The sequence below is a fragment of the Phlebotomus argentipes genome, unplaced genomic scaffold (assembly GCF_947086385.1).
Source record: "Phlebotomus argentipes unplaced genomic scaffold, Phlebotomus argentipes genome assembly scaffold_4, whole genome shotgun sequence".
In the NCBI taxonomy this organism is placed as follows: domain Eukaryota; kingdom Metazoa; phylum Arthropoda; class Insecta; order Diptera; family Psychodidae; genus Phlebotomus; species Phlebotomus argentipes.
In genome coordinates, this window is record NW_026776174.1 from 1546234 (window position 1) to 1570708 (window position 24475).

Here is a 24475-nt window from a genome sequence, read left to right on the forward strand (position 1 = left end):
CTCTACTGTTCCTCTTCCTCGCGAAGCACAGTCTCTCCGTCGAGTTTCTTGAGCAGAGGCAGTCGCTTAGTGGCCTCTGCCCTCCACAGGGACTCCTCCATGGTCTCCATCAGGGGATTGCCAATGAAGAGGAGATTCTCGAGGCTGGGACACTCCTGCAAGCGATTGAATTCTGCCCAATCCTTCACCAGATTGTTGCTGAGGTACAACACGCGGAGGTTCTTCAGGCAATTCATGCCCTTCAGCTTCTCAATGAGATTGTAACTGAGCCAGAGCTCCTCCAGTGTCTCAGACACGCACTCCAGCCCGGAAATTTGCTTGATATAGTTCCGGCCGAGTGACAACACCCGGAGGTTCTTCATTCCGTTCAGTCCGTAGATCTTGTCGATCATATTCGTGGAGAGACTGAGAAATCTGCAAGGCGGAAATGTGTCTTGGAGGCTGTTCGCGAGTTGTGCTGTTGTGTTCTACTCACTCGCAGGCCACAAGAGTGCCCAAAGTATTGTCCATCCTCTCGATGGGCGGCCATTGGAATTGCAACTCCAAATCCTTCGCCTCGACAGGGTTGACTTTGTACTTTTCCTCCCAGCGCTTGAGAGCTTCCTTGATTGTGGTCGCCTTTGCCATTTTGTTTGCTCAGTCGCCTTGACAGCATGACGAGCATCGCCAAAGCCCTGAGTCTGTGGGAGGAGGAAAATGACACCGCGGCGGAGGAGGGCAGAGAAATTGGGCTGCAGTTCCAGTGGCCGCCAATTCAGCAGATGGATGACAATTTGTCGAAGTTGGTGTCGTGTGAAATGCTCTCTCTGTCCACGAATTGCATTGAAAAGGTCGCTGGGCTTCAGGGTATGAAGAATTTGAGGATTCTCTCGCTGGGGAGGAACAACATTTCGTCTCTGGCTGGATTGGAGGTTGTTGCGGAGACACTGGAAGAGCTCTGGATGAGCTACAATAGTCTGCAGCAGCTCACTGGGCTAGAGTTGCTGGTCAAGCTTAGAGTCTTTCATGTGGCCAATAATCTCATCAGAAATTGGAGTGAAGTGGACAAAATTGCCAACCATAAGAACTTAGAGGAGCTCGTCTTCGCCGGGAATCCTCTGGTGGAAGATATCGAGGAGGAGGAGGAGTACTTCGAGATGATGAAGAAACGTCTGCCGAACATCAAGAAACTCGATGGAGAGCCAATTGTTCGGCTGGAGGAAATTTAGGAAGTGAAAAATACACGCTAATATTTTCTTCTCACATTTCTTACTTCGTCATGATCATGTCGTTTAACACTGGGAATACTTAAGCTACACTGATAAAATCCTCTACAATGCCTAACAATAAATCTACGTGGTCGCATAAATGTTAGCTTTACTCCATACTTAAATTCCTCTTTATCACAGACTAATGTAACATTAATGTGTTTTTCCACTAAATAGAATCATTCACACATGCAGAGCTGGAACATGGCTAGATAAGAGATATACTTCTGCTCTAGTTGCTGCTAAATTTAGACATTTTCAAAACTTGTGACGTGTAGTGAATAGAGTGCTTGAAATTATCTGTGTCTTCCTCCTGGATTTCTTCCTCCCAACTCTGCATTAAAACATTACAAACTAATGTGATTACTGGATACTCAGTGAGGAGATATTTATGGTTTCTCAAGTAGTTCTTTAAATTAATTAGCAATTAGACGGGGGAAAAGGGGGGGAGGGGGAAATACATACATATTAAAAACATTACTTCTTCACAAGTTCACGTGAATATTCAAACAAATCCTTAGTGTTTTGTTGCAAAAGAGACACATTGCTCAAAATGAAGTAATCAATATTACTCAATTTACCTGCATCATTTCTTTTACATTGAATATATATATAAAAAAAAACATCTCTAACTGTTACAAATTACAAAGTAATAGTTACACTTTACAGCTATATAGTGTGAAATTATATCATCGTGATGTGTGTTTGTGTGTGTGTTATTACTAAATTAATTTACATTTTTCTGCCATTATTTTATTAAGAAGCTGATGCTGAAGGACGGACAAGGTTTCTCTCTGACTTTCCTCTCTTTCTCCATTCCTCTGCGCTGTGTTGTGAACCAAATCTCCTGGAATAGACATCAGAAAGATTGCATTAGCAGCGAAGCCGCGCAATATGTATGCAAATTAGGCGCTAATATTGGCGCCATCGCTGGAGACAAAATCCTCCACGTGACGTCAATAGGAATGTTCTTCTTCGCCAAATTCCCACTGCATTATCTCTCTATCCATTGCCTCGTGCCAATTTATTAGTCACCGACCTTTTGTCCATTCTATCTCTCTCTATCTCTTGGCATTTTCTCTCCTCCCAAAATAATAATAAGAATAATAATCCGGCGTCAAGAGTCATAAACAAGCATCTTTGGAATGTGAACCTTTGTTGGTTGAAAAACAATATTTTGCCAATCGCACGGGGATTCGGGAGTGTAGAAAGACGTCAGCAAGACTGGATAATTAGAATATTACATTTTATCTTCTCTCTCCGCCTCCACCCATCATATATAATATCTCTCTTGTCATGTTTACATTTTATGCCTTTTCACAGTCACCCATTGTCCATTTAAAAGGCAATTCTTATGCTAATTTCCGCGCTGTTTTTGGCCACACCACATCTATAAGCCGGTCAATCATCTTAACTTCTTCATGCCTAATTATCCCGGCGCGCGGATTCAGGGAATTGAACAGCACAGTGAAATTCCCAGAAGAAATTACAACAGTGATAAATTATCTATTTTCCCGGAAAGATACATACATATGTACAAACGTCTGTCTTTTATCTCATTCTGAACACCTCTCCTTGCCATCGCCAAATGTAGTCAATTGATATTTGTAAAAAAAAAGCCAGATATTTGCATATGGAAATGGATAAAATGGATTTGAGAGTGAAATACACGAAATACGAGTGTTTTCATGTGTTAATAAAATGTGTGAGATAAGTTGAATTTTATGAAGGTCTTCCATTTTTCTTCTCAAACATTACAAAACATTTCTAAATCAATTTGATCTATCAGAAAAATAAACCACTTTTATCACACGATTTTTTCCGGTTTCTCAAAATTACTCTGTTTAGAAAATCACCAATTTTTGGTCATTATGCTTTAGAAATTGCTTCTCTATTAAATTGTATTTTATTGTTTTTCCATGAAATTTCAACTTTAAGATAAAAATTCAAGCGGTTTTTTTTGAGCAATTTCAAGCCTTTTTGCACCAATACGTAACTGTATTAATTAAACATGACAAAAAAGCGGCCACTTTCTGATAAGCTTTCTCACTTTGGGAATTTCATCCTATTGGAGTATAAAATAGTTTAGAATTGCGTGTTTTTCAAGTGTGCTTAGAAGAGTGTTTTTTTTTGTAAGGTTTGCAAACAATGGGATTCCAAAGAACATAATAATCCCAAGTCGTGCAGTTATGAGAGCTCAACCCATTTTCCTTCCAAGCCTTTTCCTTCACACCCAATCCAGGTCAGACTCGCGAGAGAGAGCCGCAATATGTTCTACTTTCCTCAAGTGAGTCATTCTCCGCACAGAATGCAAATAATTACTTCTCTCGCACGATCTCACCCAAAAGGCACACACGAAGAGAGTAATGAATCAAAGTTACAGTGTCTGGCCGAAAGTGTTCTGAAGCAATATTTGCTATTTATTCACCGCATATTTCCTCAGTGATTCTCACTTGAGAGAACTTTCGCGCAAAAAAACCAATGCTAAGAACACAACACAAAACACCAAAGTTCATTATCTCCTCCTCAAGAGGCCTCTTTTGTGCCCCTTTGTCCACATTTCGATGACAATTAGCACCAAAGAAGAAAAAAAACCACTCAAGAATGTCTTCTGATTCATTCTTGGGTGGTTTATCTTTAATGTTTTTGTTTTTCTTCAACTCTTGAACCATCTTCTCTTAGTCAAGTGTCTTGAAAGTTTATCCGCCGCGCTCAATTCTCAAGCATTCCTTCAAGGAAGTACCGATATTTATTGCTTATTTATTCTACAATTTGGCAAGTTTGTGTCGCTAGAAGTAGAGAAAAATTTGTGAAAAACATTCCAAAGAGTTGTTTACTTATTTGAACTCTGCATGCAAATTGGCAGCGGTGAAATGTAATTGACCGCTATTTTGTTTCATATTAAAATCATCCACAAATAAATCTGTCACTTGGTCGCGATCAATTGAATAAATTTTAGGTTTGGAAAATCAAGCCAAGGAATTTCTAGAAGATAAAATTCCATCGTCTTAATTTAAAAAAGAGGCATTTGCCATCGATTGTCTCACAATCACTTTTTTTTTCTTCCTTTCCCTCTATTCTCTCTGTTGATTTTCTATTGCTTCTAATGAATCATTTGTTGAGTAAATATAAATCAATAACTGCCACGCGTTTCAGCATTTCATATTTTCTCAGCCGGATTGTGGGAATTTCTCATTTTTTTCTTGCCTTCAAATCCAAAGTGTTATTGACTGTAATTTTCACTCTTATTCGGGTTAAGTGTTTTAAATTCACCGTGACATTATCTATTGCGATGATTGTGCTGTAATTTATTCATAAAAAAATATATGTACAGTTTCTTATGACGAACCAGAATTAAAGCAGAATAATGAGTAACATGGTTTTACTCGTGAGCAATTAATCTATAAATAATGACAGTAGAATGCATCACAATCTGGATTATCGCACGCAAAGCAGTCTAATGGGGGAAAAAAGAAAACCTCAAATAAAAGTCCACAGCAAGTGGATTATTGAATTTTAAATCAACTTCCATCAACGGTCTGTTTCTTCACAATTGGGAAAAGTGACACAATTCATTGGGTTTTCAAGTTTTATGTGAGTCATCAAATTATCTGCAAATTCGCTGCAATCTCTCCTGTGTAAATAGCCAGTGGTGTGTTTGCCAATCCACACCGGCCGACACTGTGAGAGGCGGCAAAAAAAATATAAGGCAAAACGGGCAAAACTTTCATCATTAATTACCAATTGCAAATAGCGAGGATGCACAGTTGGAAAAATGGAGCTAGAGAGTAGAAGAAGTGGTTGAGCGCGAGTGCGGGAGGATGGCGAAATTGGGCAAGACAGTGGCAAAGAGATCGACAATGGGTGAGACAGCGTAAGAATCATGCAAATTTGAAATTCATGCACCTCACAGAGTAGTGGAAAATTGCTGCTACGGGTAAAGCGCTGTTACTGTGGCCAGGAAACCTTGAAGACTTGCGGCAGTCTCCAAGAATAAAGTGGGTCAATCCAGCGTGCGGAGTTTTTAAGCTCAACTTCGCACCATCACACACCGATCATGGCAATAAATTTTTTTTTCGTGCCTTTTAGTCAATGTGTTAAAAATGCCCGCAGAAGTGGAAAAAGTGAGACAACAAACTCCTCTCTTGCTCTTCGAAAATATCGCGTCAATTTTCCTCCGCTCTCTTCCAAAGCCAACATATTTTGAGCATTTGAGCACACTCACTCTCTTGTCTAAAATATCTTGCAAATTTGTATTAACAAACATCTATTTTGGATGTCGCCTAAAATGTCCATATAAATTAGCCACTAAACAATTTAATTAGATAGCCAGTGGATTATTACTTCACAAAGAGAGCCATTGGCAGCGCTCTTGCCTCCTACTGGTGTTTTTATGGGCCCTAATTCAAGTGATGATGCTCAGCCTAGGCGACAGCGCCTGCAGCGAGGGTGTCGCATGTTAAGACAAAGAGTCAATTCAATTAGAAGCTCATGGAAAAAGCAAACACTTCGCGGAAAATCTTAATTATGGGGAATTATGGGTAAAAACTCTTGAAATTACACAGGCAGAGAAGATGAAACAATGGCGATAGAATTGAGGAAATGCAAATTTGAACTCCCCCCTTGAAGATTACTAACGAAGATCACGTCAAGATCACCAGCGAACGCTCAAGATCATCGGCGCTCCTCGTGCAAATTGCACTGTGCTTTGCGTCAAGTTGGCGTGGATAAAAGGACTTCCTCAAGTGTCACAGCTATTAAAGTTCTCTCTGCGTTGTTGGATTCAACGTGAAAGTGACGTGATTACGATCAATTTTATCCAATTAATGATTCAATGAATTCAATGAATCGACAAGACATGAGGCAACAGCAATCATTATCATTGGGGCACAGTTGCACATTTCTCAATGGAGAAAATAAACATTTTCTCTCTCTCGCACCTTTTTTCCCGACTCCCACCGTTTTTTTTTTTATATCCAATATTACCTACATAAGACGCTATATTGGCGTGTTGTCATTGAACTTGACTGACGCACGCAAGAGACAACACGGAGGGAAAGTGTTTTCAAACTCTCCAACTGGTCACAACTGATTATGTGAAAGAGGCCGGTTTTTATCCATACTATTTTCTTTTTTTTCACCTCTCTTCTCTCACTCACGCCAAAGAGATTACCGCAGTGAAGAGACGCAAGCGCGAGATGATCACACGAGAGCCGAATCTGAGGCCAAATGAATTTCTAACGTAAAACAACACAGCCACCAAGGCTGGGATTAATTGATAAAATCCCTGTCAGGGAATTGCGTAAAAATCGCATAATTTTATGTTGTTGAATGTCAGAAAAAGGCAATCATCTATTAATCAATTTTCACTGCCCTGAATATCAATTTCATAATTTAAGACTGCGCCAGCAAATATCAACAACTGTGAGACAAAATATTCCAGTTCGCAAGAAGTACACTATAAAGATCAACGAGACATATATTTGCCGGCTCTTGTGTCCTGTATTTATAAAGCATAATTCACTGCATTGCAATTTTTTTCTCTTCTTCTTCTTCAATGAAATGCACCAAAAATGCCACACTCTACTATTTTCTCTCTCTCTCTTTTTTTTCCAGCCATCTCTGCTGACCAACAAAAAGATCTCCGTGTGGAGAAAGAGAGAAAGAAAAAAACCCATAAAGGTAAGCACATGAAATGATGAAGCATGACATGAGAGAAATAATTGCAGTAATAACGTTGGCCGTTACAAAATCGATTAAATAATAACAAACAAGGTCAGTTTGGGCATTTCGTTGCAATGGTGAAGAAGAAAAAGTTACATTGATAGATGTAGTTTCTGAAAGCAACCTTTAACACTAACATCACTGCAATTTACCAAATGACTCTATCGTGTGCTGATAACTCATATCTCACGTTTCGTCTCGCAGAATTCTCTATTATGGCTCTTTCACTATGCGAAGAGATTTTATCGCAGAAAATTATAATATAATTTTTTTCTTTCTGCAAGTCTTGCAGATTGCGATTTGCTAAGCATGTTAAAGTAGTTTTTGCATAATTTTTTTTCTCTCTCTCTCTCCCTCTCCCTCTCGCTCACCCAACAAATTCAGTTCATTGATCCAAACAATTTTGTACATGGCATAGCTTTTTCTTAATAGTATTGCGAATGATCAGACCGCTCTGGATCAATGTACCACACAAACAAAGAACGAAATGAATGGTAAAAGGGTAAATGTGATCACAACGGAGCGACCCACTTTCCCTATTCTCCGGCACATACAAAATCCACATGGCAAAATAAATTTATTACACTTGACGATGGACTTGTTTAATTTTACTGCTCAATCTGGCTACTGCTCTGTAGGAGGAGCAGTGAGATAACTTTATTATTCCATTGCAATTAAGGGTGGAATAAAGACTTCCTATTTAAGAGTTGAGGCACCTTTTTTTTCTTCTTCAATAACACTCGAGCATCCCATAAAGAAGTCACGAAGGTGCAGCAATAAACGCCATCACGCCTTTTTGTACAACAAAGAAAAATGCCACGAAATGCAGCGGAGAGAATTAAAAAAAAAATATGCAAAGCAGCAGAAACACCAAGTATTCTCCTGATTAACTCACATACTGCACCAATGTAGAATGATAGAATGTCATTGTAAGAAATCATTTGAGGTGTGTTTGAGTGGAAAGCGCGCAAGAACATACTTATGCCATTGTGTCACACCGCATTGATCACACTAAGCATAGGCTTTTGATCACTTTTGCAATTAATTCTCAAAGCAATTGACCATAAAACGTGATATACAAAAGCACCGAAACATGAACATTGCCTATTGCACATTAGACAGCAGAAAAAATTCTTCTCTCAACTTTTTCTATTTATGCTTCACCAGAAAAATTGCTGCTTGAATTAATTTCACCTTCATCATCTCGCGCATGGTTTTTTTTTCTTTGCGCAACGCCCTTTCTTGCTCATCGTCACCCATGCGACACTTACTTGGCTCACTCCACAGGGTGGGGTCCTCCACTTAGTGCTATCCTTCAATGTCACAACTCCTCAATGCTTTGTGTGTTTACTTGTGCACCTATCTAAATCCTAGGAAGTCCGTGAGGCGATCATTGAGGGCGTCGAGCCAGTGAACATTCCCCTTTGTCTTGGCCGGACGCGATTCCGTGTGATTTGCCGGCAGATACTCTTCTGATCTGATGCAGAAGTAACTGGTGATCGGTGCCCTGCACATTGGACATCGCTCCAGTTTTGCTGGCGAAAAAAGAAGAAAAGGCATCGTCAGCGAGAGAGTCCAAAATGCCTCAGATGACCTACTCACAGAAGCACACGGCACAGATGCAAGTGTGTCGACAGGGCAGGAGGGCGCGTGAAAGTGGGAAGTAGTGACACACCACGCACAATTGCTCCATCTGAGGCCCGTCAGAACAGAGAATGGGTCCACCGTTGCCGGCACAGGCGACCGGCTCGGCCAGAGATAGCGATCCCGTCTGCATCGGTGCTGTCGTCTCATCGCCAGAGAGCGGATCTCCAGTGGCAAGATACAGTTGCTGCAAAGGAAGCACATGAGTTATGGATTTGCGAATAGAGAGCATCAATTTTCTGACCGATTGATCATTCACTGTTGCACGATATTGCAGTGCTTCAGATTTATATCACTCGACAAAAGTTATTTTCCAGTAGGATTAGGAAATTCGGTATTTCTTCACGCAGAAAATTTGATTCGATTTCATACCAGTTGCACAGATCACTCGTCCAAATGCTATAATATTGCTTATGAGATAGTTGTATAAAATTGGATTTGAAGGAGAAAAAAAATCTTTATATTGCGAGCAATTATAAATTACAATCAATGTTTTATGCTTTGTCACTTTTGAGTGTCTTTTACATAATTAAAAATTGATCGAGAAGAAGTTAACATTTATGCAAACGCGTGTGGAAAATTTTGAAATTTTTAAACCCTTCCCATTAGGCGGTTAATCAAAGTTTAATAGATCCAGTGAAGATCAACGAAACTTTCCACGATTTCATGGGTTAAGTCCAAAAGGTAGACGAACGATATGTTGCCATAAACTTGTACCTTAGAAAATCTCACTTATTCTCTCCATACTTGACAGCTTTTGACAATTTTGTTGTGATCAATCATCACACGCGGATTAAAAGTGAATTTTCAGTGGTCTATTTTTCATACAACATATTCAAAGCAATGATGTTGTCCAATAAAATGATCTCTGATCTTTATTTTGCGGTTTTCCCCTCATTACTCAACGCCTTTTGCCAAATAGGACGGCAAATTAAAGAGATCCCAATTGGATTTGTCCACACTCTTTCAGGAGTTTTGGTGTTGTATATTGCAGAATTTTATGTGTGTCAACTTTGGCAGTGCTTTTACTGTCCGCAATTCAAGATTATGGGTTGTATATAAATTTGGGTCACTCCATGGAAAAAGAGTCTTAATCACCGAATGAAAAAAGAGAGTGAAAATGCCGAAAGAAGGACAAAAAATCGCATGGGATCTGCACATTGAATTCTCTGGCTGCTGAATTCCGGAGGTGGCGAGAAATACGACGTGTCGAGATGAATATGTAAAAAAAAGAGTTACCGGCTCGCGGAGTGAGGGAATTTCCCCACGCGATCGTGCATAGCATATTTGAGATCTTTTTGCATATACCTGTATACATAGCATCTCAAAGTTTGTGGTACACGAAAAAGACTGAGCACAAATACATGAGTGGCGTAGAAATTACATCATTGCAGCAGCCGCAGCCACAAATACTTGGAGATCACATGAATGGGAAATATATGTATCTTGAAAAAGTGAGACTCGCGGATTGGCGCGCACAATGATAATAAAGACATGACCTACATGCATGTAAATGTAAGAGAGGTAAGGAATTACATAATATTTGTAACTGTTCGTCGCCACAATCAAGCGCCATCGTCATCACTATTATCGTGCACTCAATTGCCACTCTTCTTGCACACTCCCGGGAGTCTCAAACGACAACAAGCCATCCCTCAAGCACACTATACATCTCACGGAGCTCACTTTTAGTCGTGACCACTTGGAATTTGTATGCGAAGATCTCTCAAGTGTCGTGATTTCTTAAACCGGTCTATTGAAAAATGACGAGAAATATATTTTCTCTAACATTCGATCAACAGTAACAGATCAGTGTGGAAAACATAGATGCAGCTACATTCCTCCTCCTGCCCCAGCCATCCAGTGTGTTTTCATTCTCAAATGAGGCATTTGCCATGCAAATTATTCTCACACTGAGAGCTTTTAATCATCCACGTGTCAATATTTGCATATGCAATATCGTTGTTCTCACAAATCTGTTCAACTACTTGTAATTGATCATTTGTACATCATTATTTTCTTTCCTCACACCACTCCAAGTGACCGAAGAGTCTCTAATGAGCTCCAATGTGTGCCGCAAACACACGCTGTCTCAGGAAAAATCTCATATATAGAATTCTCCAGTGGATGTACAAACACTATTAATGAGTGTGATGAGGAAAGAAATGCAAGAGGTCAACGATCGTTCGCAATGATTAACAGTTATGAAGTGACATTATCTACTCAATAATAGTGTCTTCATGTCACAAAGAAGTTCAATCATAAAGAACAACACATAGTATTCACCTTAAGACACGATAGTTGTCCACTCGATTGTTTCAGATACTGCGCCAAGACGGATGTGGGAAGAGGACAAACTGGATCTCTCAGATGAACTACATTCACCAAGATCACCTGAAATGAGAACGAAAAAGGGCGATTATTGTCTCGCAAATCATCATGCATTATAGTGTATTTTAAGACACACTCATCTCGCCTTCTGTCTTGCATTGTGTCGCACAAGGACAGGCGCGAATTGTGTGACAACAATATGCAGAGAAAAGTCAACCACAAAAACCTCAATGTGCCGGAAGAATAAATTTCACACCCAACAATGTTGTTATTGTGAATTTATTTAAATGAATATATTGTTGCAATTGCTCAAACATGAAAACATTGGTAAATTCGTGCATAAAGTCATTGAATAAATAATATCGAGGCTATTCGCATTGTCTTGTTCTCTGCGCTTAAATTCTCTAACTAAACATTTCACTTAATTAGACTCTCTTGTGCCTCGCATAAATTCAGATAATTCCTCAAAACACCTTTTTATGATGTATAAATTTCAGAGAGAGAAATAATATGCTATGACATCATGCAACAATTCACGCGGTAGAACAATAAAATTAATTCAAATTCTCTCCTAAAGTTCCCTCACATTAAATTAAAAGGGTGTATTTTTGCATAGAAGTGTTAAAAGGTAGTTTAACCTATTCTTGGAAGAGAAGAGAGATAAATTTTCCATGTGAAGTTTTTCAATTAATAATAATAATGAATAAAATTAGTGTTTACAAACTCGACGAATAGCTTGAAATGTCATTAATTTTTACACTCAAAGTGCAATTTTTGTGCCGTAAAAAGTTCTACAATGTTGATTAATAAGACATTTCATTAATTTTTTTTTCCTTCCACTTTGTCACACTTTCAAAAGTCATTTCTGCCCATAAGTTTGACGAAAGGTGATTATTTCAAAATAAATGCCCGCATATAATTTCAAAAATTGTGAATTCCGCTTATCGAAATTTCAAAGAGAGAAACAATTAAAGCTTTTGCGTAAATCTCAATAATATTTTCCACACTTTATTGTGAAAGTTCACTTATTTAAATTAACTTCCTCTCACAACACCAATTTTTGGGAGAAGGAAGATGAAGTTGATTTTACTCTTAAGCACTTTTATCCAAAATCCGTTAAATGTATTCAGCGTGAAATCTGCTTTTTTTCTTCACCGCTAAACAACACTTTCTCACAATGCGATTTTTTTTTATTATCTTCTCGGTGATTTTTGTCATTTTCTCTTTCTATTTGTATAAATATCACTTTTCTTCTGCCCGCGCTTGAGGAAAGTAAAAGTTTTCACTCTCTGAGACATGGAAAAAATGTCAATTTCGTGGCAAATTTCCATTCATCTGGACAACTTTCTTTGCATACAAGACACACACGCACACACGCTGACGCGTTTGCTTGATTAGTTACAATTTAGCACACGCACCACGTCTCAATACTCAAGAATCAAATACACGCGGTGAAAAGAAAGATTTCACTGAGGGAAAAATTTGCGTAGAAATGTCATTTTTTCTCTCCCTCATAAAGTCCCTCAATTGATATTATTTAATTAAATATTTGTGTCACGAATCACGTCGAAGAGACAACAATGACCGACTGTCTTTTGCCATCAGCACAAGAACAGCGCGTGGAAAAGCCATAAAATGGTTAAATCAACAATTATTTCACTAATTTTTTCACTCCCTCTTGTCCCCAATGCTATTGTTTATTCCACCCACAGTGAGGGAGTTTTTTGCCGCCCGTAAAAAGAGTGAAAGTTACACATTTTGTGACACACTAAAATTCACATTGTTCAGAGTACTTTTGCTACTTGCGCATATTCTTCACATTTTCCCCACGCGGCTCCTGACATTTGAGATGAGATGCCCAACAAAAGGTCGCAACTATTATCTTCATATTCTTCGCAGACACGTTTTTTTTTCCTCATCACTTTTTATACAATTTATTTATGAAACGGTAAATTGGTAATTATGACTCGGCGCAGGAATAAAAAATAGAGTGTTTGAAAAGTGAAGATGATGAAGATGATGAAAAAAAAACCACTTTTGCTTTCGACATTGACTTTTGTGTCCGAAAGAGCTCAACACTTTTTCCACTGAGCGCCTGCCAAATCATTTGCACATCGTGAATGGAGCATTTGTGTGTTACTCCTCAGCAAAATAATAGTACATAACGATACTCTTGACGAATATTGTATTGGACACAAGATGAGCCGCGAGAGAGTGAGAGAAAAAAAAAACACTCCGTTTGATGTAGATCAACAATGGACAAGTGGTGAGACGAGAGAAAAAAAAAGATACACAGAAACTCTTGAAATATTCTTCAAATGACACACATTTTTAACCTTTTTCCCAGATTTTTTTTTCTGGTACTTTACAGTTTAACATTTTTTCGGTGAAAGTTTTACAAGTTTCTCGTGATATCACATATTAGAGAGAATATTTTCTCACCCAAAATCAAGATGAATTTTTTACGGAAACAGTCGTAAAATCATTGTTCTCTTTATGATAGTAAAACACACGACGAAGTCAGAGAGAGAGAAGAGACATATATAAAGTTATTCATCGTGTGTTGGAAATTTTTATTACCTTTGTTGAATAAATTATAAAAGCAGAGTCTTCAAAAAATATTCACTTTTTTTTATCTAATTCTATTTTGATTTCTTTTACAAGCTGTTATTATAGATAACCTTGAATTTGAAAATTTTTAATGAAAACCACAAATTCGAGAGACATGCCATTATCTCTCTTCTCGCATGCACAGAAATCTGTCATGAGTTCTGCCTCGAATTCTGCCCTCTAAATTTGTGAAAAGTTTGTCAGAGATAATTAGAGAATTCATTAGAGGAATCACTTGGACTAAAGTTAATTAATGTGAACTTGAATTCATCGAGTGAAAAAGCCAGTCCGGTTCTCACCACAAGTCACACACGCCGCAGTCAATAGTAATAATGGACAATTATTATCGTAGTAATATAAAAGTTCAACTTACAGTTTCATCAGGATGAAGAATCTCATCTTGCTCAAAGTCACGAATGAGAAAGATCACGAGTGGGTAGGACAGTCTTGGTGGTGCTCCCAGAGCAAGAGGTGAGTTTGGTGATTTCAGTGTGATGATTTCTTCACTGTGTGGGGATTTATTCCTATATGAAAATGGACAGATAAAAATCCACGTCATTTGTGTTAATTGACATTTCAGGAATATTGCAGAGTTTCGCGTGTTTTTTTTCTCCTCTCTCGCCAAGACCGCTCACCTAATATCAACAGCCAGATGCTGATAGTGTTGAACATCAACAATTCCACGATCACTCATGTAGGCAGCTTCGCGAAGCTCAGTCCACGGTCGCCACAGTGACATATGTAGTTCTCTGATGGAGACTGCCCAAAATGCCTGCAGTGTGTAGCGCACCTGGCTGGACACGGCAAGGCAAACCTCTGCAAGAAATCACCCAGAAAAGGAAGACATTTCAGCAACAAATTCCTCATTTCTCTATATCGCCCCCCCAAAAAATCATACACACAATTCAACTGATCACCAAATTTAATTTTATCCTTCCTGGATCACACACTCTGTCTCTCCATTCACACGTGCGCTCAGTGATTTTCCCACACGCCGCGATGTAGAAACTCCCTATCATCTTCCTAATCTGTTTTCTGTCTTAACTCTCTGAACTTTGGAAAATCCGCACACAAAAAAATCTCCAGCAATTTGTGCGTGTCTAACGAATAGCTTCTTTGTCATTATAATTCTCAGGTAAATAATTTTAATTGTCCACAAATTACCGCCACATTTTGACCACGATAATAATCCAGTTTCAAACCTACTCATACACAAGCAATCTTCGTACGTCATATGGACGAAAGAGTTTCTTGTGCCAATACATCGAGAGGAGAGAAAAAAGAGTGATATCTTACAAAAAAAAATGAACATGTTAACCTTGTTGCATGTGGCGGGTTGGTGAACGAAAATACGGCTTCTGATCGCAAGATTTGTAGCCAACTCTTTTTCTTCATCATCATCACATATCTCTTTTGCCTTCTCCCATCTATATACAGCAAATTGTGAGCTTTTGTGACCAATAGAGCCCACAGAGAATGCCATGTAGAGTGCCAAAGACGGTAGAGAAATGTGGTTTATACCGTGAAGAAGAAGAAAAAACCGCTAATCCGTTTATTAATTGGATAACTTATCAATTGATTGAGAGAAAATGTGGGCAAAACAATGGAAAATAAATTACATCTCTCGTTGTTATTTGAATTTTTGACACATCAATTGCCGCAGCCGGTATCGCACTTTTTTACCACAATCTTGCGTTAAGCAAAAATACAAGGAAAAAAAGAGGTATTTGAAATTTCCCAGTCAAATATCTCACTTCTTATTTTTCACGATATTTTTTTGATTGATTGAAAATAAAAGAGCTATGAAGCAAGAAATACAGTGTGAAACATGGGTTGATTGCGATTCCGTGTCTATTTGATTTTGTCTTCCTTATTTTAATTATTGCTGCCCATAAAAAAGCAGAGCTTTTGTGTCTCATTGATTTTCAGTGAATGGTCAAAGAAGTATTGGGGGGAAAAAAGAGCAATAAATGAACGTGATTTGTTGGATTTTATGCCAGAACTGTAAAGCCCCATTACCTCAATCTCCCTACAAACTCAACAGTAATCTTCTACACAACCTTCTTGTCCACTCTCTTAGCCGATTTCTTGGCCATAACTTCCGCAACTTAATGAATTTCTATACCTCAAGAAAATAATACAACATAAAAACATCCATAAATGTTCTTTAATTCACCTGAGCAAAGATCCACTTTACAGCATTTTAAATGAGACAATGTACAGTGGCGATAAAAAGAGATTCAGGAAAAATAGCAAGTTCTGCCCGCTGAGATAGAGAAGGCACGCTAAGGATGGAAAGTTACCCTTGCTCGCGATGGGAGACCTTGAGAGGTAAACAGTGCGCACGGTGAGACACGATCATCCACATCAACTGTTTATACAAGAGGAAAATAATAAGACAGAGCAAACTTGTCACGCCGCGGAGTTCCCTTTTTATTGCACGCGAGTTTTGGATTAAAGTTATTAGCAAGAGCACGAGGAGGAAAAAAGAGCACGAAGAGAGATAAAGTCAGGTTCCATTTATGGACACCATGTGGGCATCTGTTTACAACCAACTCGCTGGTCACGTAGTCAATCGCGTCTGCGAGAGCAATTGAACCCAAGAGAGTGTCTTACTCAATTCGCGCAATTGAATGGTCGCTAGATTGCGGTATTTTGTCACTCTCCGGCTACCTTTTTTGCCACCTGAATCAAGAGTTGAGACAAATAAGAGAGGCGGAAAAAAAGTGTGCCAGAGGCCCCAAAAATTTATGTAACTTCCACTAAAACAGACGAAAAATTTACCTTCATATTTGCTTATCGCCGTTGATTAAAAATCATTGTACAAATTAATTTTCCACGATGCATTTAGCGTTGAGATCGCTAAAGAGCATCTCTCAAGATTAATGATACAATGCTTATGGAAGGACTATTGGTTAGTGAGTTCATTCACACTTCACAAAACCTCCCAAGAGAGATTCGTGCTTTGCTCAACCTTCAGAATGTCCACAGTTTAATCATGAAATGAAATATTTTCCCCACAAAAAAAAGAGACAATATTTTCGCTCTATTGAAACATGTGCGACTGTGTAACCTTAGTGGAAGATAATAATCATTGTTGCCTAGTGGACTATATTAAGATAGAATTGGCATTTAAGGTCTCTCAAGCTCAAATTTCTCAAATTGCATTTGAGATGAAACACTTGGCATTCGTTAATTCAATATCATGGGTGATGTTATTGACTTATCAATCATCTGTTATACTTTCCACTCTGGCTGTGCGATGATACAGTCAATTGTACTTTTCCATATTGTCGCAGTTGTTATTAAATTGCGTGCAAAGTGAGGAAATTTCCCCACAAAATGCTCACACGATTGCCAAATTGACAAAATGGCGAGCATAGAACATCTCAAAGTACCCTTTTCCAGTGTCAAATTGCCAATTAAATTAATTCAATTACATAGAGAGAGAGATGAAAATGGTCAAACACACATTGACACCAACATATTCCATATGTCCCAATCACACAACAATAAATGATTAGCATACAATTCAAGTACGGGGCCACCGGAGAGTCTCAAATATCATGTCTTATAGCTTCGAATATTATATGCTATTCTTCTCTTCTTCCAATCCACTAAGCGCAACTCTTGCTTGCTCGGCCACACACAAATTGTGATGCTTTTTGACAATTCACGCAAGTTCTTAGGAGTGCAACATTCGCTGAATTTTAATTGATTTGTCTTCACACAAACACAAATCGCAGTATTGTATTGAAGAAATTTTCTACTTTGAAGGATTCACACCAACATTGACAGATATTTATTTATAAGTTTTGATGAAACAGAAGAACCTCTGGTCAATTAACGATGCGAAGTATATTAATAAATATCGACAGATGCAAGAAACTCAAGTTCATGTCAATTTCAGGCAATTATGAAAAATCTCTGTTATCCCCACTTTTGAGGGAATTACATTTTAAAAAACAGTAGCTTGCGAAAATGTCTTAACTTGAGCATCTCTTCTTAACGTTATCTAAGATTTAATAGACTGTGACATAAGTGCTCAGCTGGTGTTAGTCAAACGACAGATTATTGCGGCTTCGGACACTCTACAATCAATAATGTGATACAGCGATCGTGGCAGAAATAGGGTCACCGCAAGCTCTTTAATTTATGCTAACCACAAGACAAAAAACTTCGTTAAATCAGATGATAAGTGCAAACATTTTGCCACAAAGTGTACCGCATCTCATGGGCGCAATGTCACTGAGACGCTCTCGCGCGCGCGTCCAGAGAAGTACAAAGGCTTGCATGCAAAAAGATAAGATGCCTTCCTTACCTTCATAAGACGTATTGACACTCTCCAGCAGGCGGAACGTGAAAGGTATGTGAACTCGTGTCATCTTGAGCCTTGGAACCTGCATCCGACTGCTGTTGTGTGCATTTGACACGGCTGTGGCGCGAATTGCATCTCCACCATCGCCCTGGACACGCAGTATTATGGCTGCTCTGTAATCCAATAAAGAACACCAAAGTTGAATCAAAAGATCAATCGAATCATTTGCAAAAATATCTCACAACCACCCAAAACATTGCCATCATGCTAGAAGGAAGCGTGATCGTCTTCCGTGGAGTCACGTCATCATGAGATGTTAATACCATACAATTATTATGGTGAAATCATAAAATTCTAATGAGAATCTCTCTCTCTATAGTGTGTCGTTTTTTTTTCTCTCTCTCTCAGCGACTTTACACATTTTATTTGCTACACTCCTATAAATCACGCAGATAAATAACAACAAAATGTAGTCGTGCAGACGAAAACGTCGAATATCATTAGTTCCGTGCGAATATATGTTATTATTTTATAACACGATTTTTTTCACCCAATCATATTCTACAATTTCCTCTTGTTGTTGCCTCAAAACAACGCAATTCATGAGCTTTGAAGAAACACAGTTTATGGAGATTTGCACACATCAAAAAAGAATATATTACTGTTTGTGTCACCCACAAATTTTGCGCACTTTTCGCAGATTCTGTTTAACTTACTTATCTTCGAGTTTTAGAAGTAGAAAATGTACGTTTCTTTCGGCCAATCCTTCAGAATGTCCAATTTGAAAGCTATTTCACATCCTCACACTTTCAAATATTCAATCAGGGTCTCCAATGTAACTTCATTGGTCTTTTGAAGCGTGAATGTAAGAATTTGCCGTGCACACACGGAAAAAAGCGCATACTTTTTTAGGCAAGGTATATTCTAATATGGTTTAGTGTCTATATTTTGTGACCTCACATTTAAAAGCTTCTGCTAGAAAGTACAAAATACGAATATTTGAAGTTCATTGAATTCACTTTAACGCCAACCTTGGCCATGTTATCAATGCTAAGTCTCTCCCAAAATACATAATGCTAAACGATACGAGTTATGTGTGATTAATTGGAGAAACTGTGTGAAATATTAATCAATAAATCAATATAGCAGAATTGCATTCCAATGAGTCTCCTCAGAAATTCGTGATTAATAAAATATGCCCATATTCAAGACCACATTCTAACCAACTTGGATGTCATTAAGACACATATAATATATCAAAGTCTCTTTCCGCGATGCGTTTAGAAATATTTTGTCATATTTCTCATTCATTTTTCCACCTACAGAGACATGTTTTGCTAAAAAAAATATATAAAACTTCCCATTAATCGCCATACAAATTGAAATATATCATCCATTGTTGCATCCGCATCAACAACAATTTATATTGTCGTAATCCGTGATTGTCTTCGTGTCCTCCTCCCACCGCCAACAATTTGTCAACAGACACACAAACACCCAGCGAACTTAAGAGAGCAGACCATTTTACAAATTACGCTGTACAACACTCGGCATACGGTGAGACTTTTCATTGATTTATGCAATTAATCAAGTTCATTGTCGTCCACTGGTCACAATAATAACAATAAACACACTCAACAATATGTGTCACACGCCTCATGATATCATCGTCATCCACCTAAACAATCATTTTATTTTAGAGACATTATCACAGGCGAAAAAAATGTGACGTAATTACATATGAATTAAAAAATTATAAACTCTGCAAGCGCGAGAAAAGATGTCTTCTATTTGAACTCCGTCGTTTTCATGAATAAATCACCATTTGTGTGAATCACACATTCGTCTCACTTCTTCTTTTTTTCTCTCTTCTTCTTCTTCTGAAAATTCCAACCAAAATTTCAATTTTGTATCGCTTCATTAATAAAATTGCAAATCATATGCAAATACTGATATGACAGTGAAGATTTACAATGAAATTCTGGTGACTCGTGCATGTCTTTTAATTGTTTTCCACTGTCTCATCCATTGTTTTAACAACCAACTTGAAAATTTTCCTTTCAATTTCAAAATTAAAATATTAAATTGTCTCCCTCTCTCTCTGTCTCTTTTCCCTCCGCTCGTCATTGTGTGCGAGACTGGTGCGTTAAATTCGTCTCTCCCAGACAGTTTGTGTGTTTCACATTTTCAATGTGAATAACTAAGAGAGCTTCACTTGGAATATAATGAGACGATTTAGACACTTAATCACGTTATGGTCAATTTGGATGACCGTGTGGACTTGAAAAATCTCCCCCATTTTTTCAGCCATTCCACTCCCCCGCAAAATGGACTTTTTGCCACCTCTAAACCATTCATCACATGCTTTAATGCTCTATGATGCGAAGTTTATGCATTTTTTTCCGCGCACTCCATTAGACATCACGATATTCGATTGTGATTGAAAATGACCAGCAAAGTCAGACATGGCAATAAATTAACGTGGAAATATATGATAAAAATGTCTCGCAAGTGATCAGAACATGAATCTCGTTAGAGATGAAGACACGTGAAAGGGAACAAATAGCAAAGACGAGCAGCAGGGAAGATTTGAACACTCAATTAATCGATTCTTGTTTTTAGTCTCTTTTTAATGCTCGTAATAAAAACGATAATTGATATTTCTGGGCAGCTAAAGACTTCGTAAGGTCACTTTAGAGAAGAATTACACACAGAATGGTGTCAAAAAGGTCAAAACTAATGACCTCTAAACTAAAATTGCTTTATTTCTTGCTTTTTCTCCACTTCCTCGTGGACTCTTTGTTGTAAATCTCTGCACATCACATTTATTATTTCGCCCATTCTACCGTTTTAGTCACACTGTGAGTTCATGACTTCCGGCAATGATCTGAACTTTGATGTAAAGTCCAGCTGACCGAAATCACCCAGTTCTTGCCTATCATAAAAGAGAATCACTTCTCGCTGAAATATCTTTATAGTTCCGTCAATTTCAGGTGCAATTTAGTCTTTTTCCTCACTATTTCTCACTCTCTCGCGTGAATGGAAAAAAAGAAACCACGCGTCATGAGGAATTGCAATAAAGCAAGTTAAACATGATAATTATGTGGATTTCTTAAAACTCGGTAAACGCCACAATTTCATTCCAAAGATTTTTTTATAGCTCCAATCAACTTTACTTCCTCAACAAATTCAAGAATTTGTTCCTTCTCACATAATTAATGCCAACAAAAGTGTCAACTTAAAGTCCAAATTCGCAAATTAACCTTTATATTCAGTAAAAACGCAATGAATCCAATTAAATATAGTGGAAATACTATCGGTCAAAATCGATTTTTCATATCAGGAATGCTTTAGCCTTGAAATACAATTAAAAAAGCACTTTATTGCTAACTTCTAACAGACCAAAACTGAGGAGAAAGAGAGAGAGAGAGAGAGCTTATCAGCTGCAAATTTACAACCGCATTAAATATAATTGTATAACCAACACAGAATTCTTGCTAATGAATACGAAATGTTAGAATGATTGAAATCTTCTTTCTCATCATTCTTCACTCAACACACAAATTTAATTATCGCTCTGCCATGGATTTATTTTTCATTGAGAAAAGTTTTAGCGAGATTCAGCGGCAAAAAATCAATACTTTTTCACATGCTCTTAATGAATTCCAAAGATTTGGCTGCAAAATATGTTAACCAATTGCAGTGACTCAGTGTGAATTGCACACGAAGGAGTGAAGCTGCCCCCAAAAAAGGATACAACTCGCGAGAGAACGTGCACACAGAGTTCCTCCCACAGTGAATTTCAAGGTGATTCAAAACACGACCCATTTTCAATTACAATGCTTGTGAAATTTGCTAAATCACATGTGAAATGATCTCACGGCATGGCGCGAAACACTTCTTCGTGTCCCAGCAAAAGAGAAATGATCGTGTGCGACATTATGGGTGCATCCTTGAAAATATATATACTAAATGTGGAGAGAGAGAGAGAAAGAGAAACAATTTGGAAAACGGAATCTGTTGCGTGTGTGTCTTCGAAATTTGCACAATAAATAATACAACTGAGTGAGTGAGAGAGAGAGAAACATTCGTATAGCGAAAAGGTTAAATTTGCTGGCGGCTTTTGCACCATTTGAGGAGTTGCTTGTTTGCCGCGGTTTAGCTAAGGCTAGACTTAGAAGCTAATATACTCACTTTATCAGAAATGTTAGCATGGCTCCAACGCAGACAATCACTCCCAAGAACGGGAGAAAATTGCTCATCTCCGATGATGAGAAGAGGATGGAGTTGACGAAGCTCATTTTCGCACTGTTGGTCTCAACTTCTCTTCTAATTGCACACCTTCACACAAAATTCTCCCCGCAAAAGTCCTTTCGTTCACATGGAAACCCTTCAATATGGCAAAATTGACATCATTAGCAGTTCGTCATCTCATTATCTTTGCTGAAGTGTAATTTCTGGGTCTTGTTTCTACATTCTTCCCTCTCTAAGCGCGTGGCAATATGTGCTTGAGGAAGTAGAAACCGTTTGAGATATCTCTCTCGTGAGGTGCATATATTTCTTTAGCATATTCAAACCCCGCAATACAAAGTGAAAAGAGATAAAAATTATAATGCAGTAATTGCCCGTGCAATTTTCCTTCTTCGTTCTCTCTCTCTGCAACAATTTGCATGAGACTGAGAATAAAAATTCTTCATAATAATCGCGATAAGGCAATCAGTCACTCAGCATTACAGACGATCGCAGACAATGATGAAATAGACTTCAATCTCTCATGGAGTAATTTCCAGAGACGCGCGCGGTTCTTAAAGATTGCCCCGAGAGAGGGAAGAGATTGCAGAAGAAGGGAGACAAAGGCACAAAAACATTACACCGCTGTGAGATGATGAAAAAATGAAATTGCGCTCAATGGTAAAATATCTCCTTATTTACCAAGTGCCACACTCTCGTTTTGTCGTGTCTATTGCCTCACACAGCACTGTACAATATTGTAAGAACAGCTCCACTGAGCACACAGCAGTTTTGTATTTGAAATACACGACTTTTCAGAGCTCTTTTCATGCGATCTCGCGCGAATACCGCACTCAGAAAGAGAGCCGCAAAATCTTCACTCAGAGCCCCCTCACACGCACGCACGCACTCCTCCCTCACCAAAAGGATCTCTCACACTCCTCCAACTCTAGCCACACACTCCACTTCTCTGGCCCTTGAGCAACTCCTCGGCGAATCCCAAAAGACACTCACTATATATGCCTCGAGTCTCGAAAAGATCCAACCCAACTGCTCAGATCAACGATCGTGAATCAACTGGCGAGGCCTGAGCGCGCGCGACTCCGCCACTCGCCGATTGCGCTGCCTTCACCACACACTCGCGATGGAATTGAGAATGGTTTTGCAATACGCGCCACTTCACAACCTTTCGCGGTTCTGCCTCTCGCGCCACATGCTGCATCGCTGGTCTCTGGCAGCGTCATTGATCCGGTGGGCGAGTGGCATTTTCATCTCCTCCACTTGCGCTCCCGGCCACTCTTCCTCCGGATGCTGTGCACCGACCGTCGTGAGTCACATGCAATAAAAGCCCAAGGAGACGGTCATCTCGCGCATATAGAGAAGAGCATTGATTGTAATGGAGCTGCGATTGCTTTGAGCCTCGCGACAATCGATAAAGGTTACTTTTGTGTATTCAATTTGTCTCCTTTGGCATTTGAAATGAATTCATCCAAGAAAACCCTTCGATTAGTTCAAAGGTTTAATCCCCAGTTGTCACATAAAATGAGATTTAGATACAAGAATTCTTTGCTACTTTTACTGAGAATTTTTTTTTCCCACCGAAACGTTGTCTTCTTTGGCTCAAAGTAACAATCACCTCAAATATTCAGCAATATATTTCTCTCAGTGTACCTTCTCTTGGACCTTCGATGGACGGTGACCAAATCTCTTCGATTTTATCGAAATTGCGTCTCAAACAGAGATATCCACAAGAACTGGCACGTCTCCTCTCACTCACTGTATTTAACAATCGCCTTTTCACTCTCAATTTCGCACGCTTTTAGTCAATTACGCTGTTTTTCTGCCAGAAAATAAACACTTTTTGACACTCTGAAATTCTCCGCACTGAAAATAAAACGATATATCGAATCAAGAGTCTTATCAGTGTGAAAGAGACGGTAAAACATCATATAGTTGTCTCACTCGTTTGCCTGCAGATCCCAGCGAACCCAGAACTGAAAAGGCACTTATTATAGCTAAACTGTGCTAAGATATCTGAGCTAAAATTTTAGCAGTTCTCGAAGAAAAAATGCTAAGCCAAAGTAACGGAATATAAACCAGTTCGCATTGCAGCGGACCATGGAGGAAAATCAATAGCGTTACAAATACAGCAAATTAAAGCATAATATTAAGCCAATTTTTACGCTTCATTTAGCTAATTTCGATCAATTTTCTTAGACAATTTCTAATTTTTTCTTGCTGTTTTTCACTTATTATTTTGCTGAATTTATTAGTTTCTTCCTGGCGTCCGACGCTCCGATCTGAACAGCGTTCGTTTCTCACTAAGCTAAGATTTTAGCGAAAGAAAGCGAAAAAATTAGCTTTTAAAGTC

At 38.6% G+C, this 24475-nt stretch overlaps 3 protein-coding genes across 6 annotated transcripts; 1 reads left to right on the top strand and 2 right to left on the bottom strand.

The window, feature by feature from the left end:
- Positions 1-2: 2 nt before the first annotated feature.
- On the bottom strand, positions 3-627 carry LOC132258743 (dynein axonemal light chain 1). Its single transcript, XM_059756198.1, has 2 exons — positions 476-627; positions 3-414 (listed from the first exon to the last, which is right to left on the bottom strand). Exons 1-2 carry the CDS (start codon positions 625-627, stop codon positions 3-5), a joined length of 564 nt encoding a protein of 187 aa, XP_059612181.1.
- On the top strand, positions 564-1700 carry LOC132258742 (dynein axonemal light chain 1-like). The gene has a single exon (XM_059756197.1). The coding sequence runs from the start codon at positions 654-656 to the stop codon at positions 1206-1208; it is 555 nt and encodes a 184-aa protein (XP_059612180.1). The 5' UTR covers positions 564-653; the 3' UTR covers positions 1209-1700.
- On the bottom strand, positions 1230-24023 carry LOC132258740 (cell growth regulator with RING finger domain protein 1-like). 4 transcript variants are annotated; one of them, XM_059756195.1, is made up of 10 exons: positions 23776-24023; positions 23119-23415; positions 22069-22264; positions 17878-18047; positions 14192-14372; positions 13930-14080; positions 10902-11009; positions 8574-8802; positions 8243-8506; positions 1230-2094 (listed from the first exon to the last, which is right to left on the bottom strand). In XM_059756195.1, the coding sequence occupies exons 3-9, from the start codon at positions 22173-22175 to the stop codon at positions 8331-8333; spliced, it is 1122 nt and encodes a 373-aa protein (XP_059612178.1). In that variant the 5' UTR covers positions 22176-22264; positions 23119-23415; positions 23776-24023; the 3' UTR covers positions 1230-2094; positions 8243-8330. The 4 variants fall into 4 exon arrangements, with proteins under 4 accessions (XP_059612178.1, XP_059612174.1, XP_059612176.1 ...); XM_059756191.1 differs by having other exon boundaries at positions 22807-23415; XM_059756193.1 differs by having other exon boundaries at positions 22746-23415.
- Between the last annotated feature and the right edge of the window lie 452 nt (positions 24024-24475).

What these genes read in the sequence shown, in the direction of transcription:
- LOC132258743 (XM_059756198.1), bottom strand. Translation starts at nt 627, where the DNA reads ATGGCAAAGGCGACCACAATCAAGGAAGCTCTCAAGCGCTGGGAGGAA. An exon ending in GGCACTCTTGTGGCCTGCGA is followed by an intron (nt 415 to 475) that starts GTGAGTAGAACA and finishes TCCGCCTTGCAG; the next exon opens with ATTTCTCAGTCTCTCCACGA.
- LOC132258742 (XM_059756197.1), top strand. Translation starts at nt 654, where the DNA reads ATGACGAGCATCGCCAAAGCCCTGAGTCTGTGGGAGGAGGAAAATGAC.
- LOC132258740 (XM_059756195.1), bottom strand. Translation starts at nt 22,175, where the DNA reads ATGAGCTTCGTCAACTCCATCCTCTTCTCATCATCGGAGATGAGCAAT. An exon ending in CATCTGGCTGTTGATATTAG is followed by an intron (nt 14,081 to 14,191) that starts GTGAGCGGTCTT and finishes ATTTTCATATAG; the next exon opens with GAATAAATCCCCACACAGTG. An exon ending in GACAACTATCGTGTCTTAAG is followed by an intron (nt 8,803 to 10,901) that starts GTGAATACTATG and finishes CTTCCTTTGCAG; the next exon opens with CAACTGTATCTTGCCACTGG.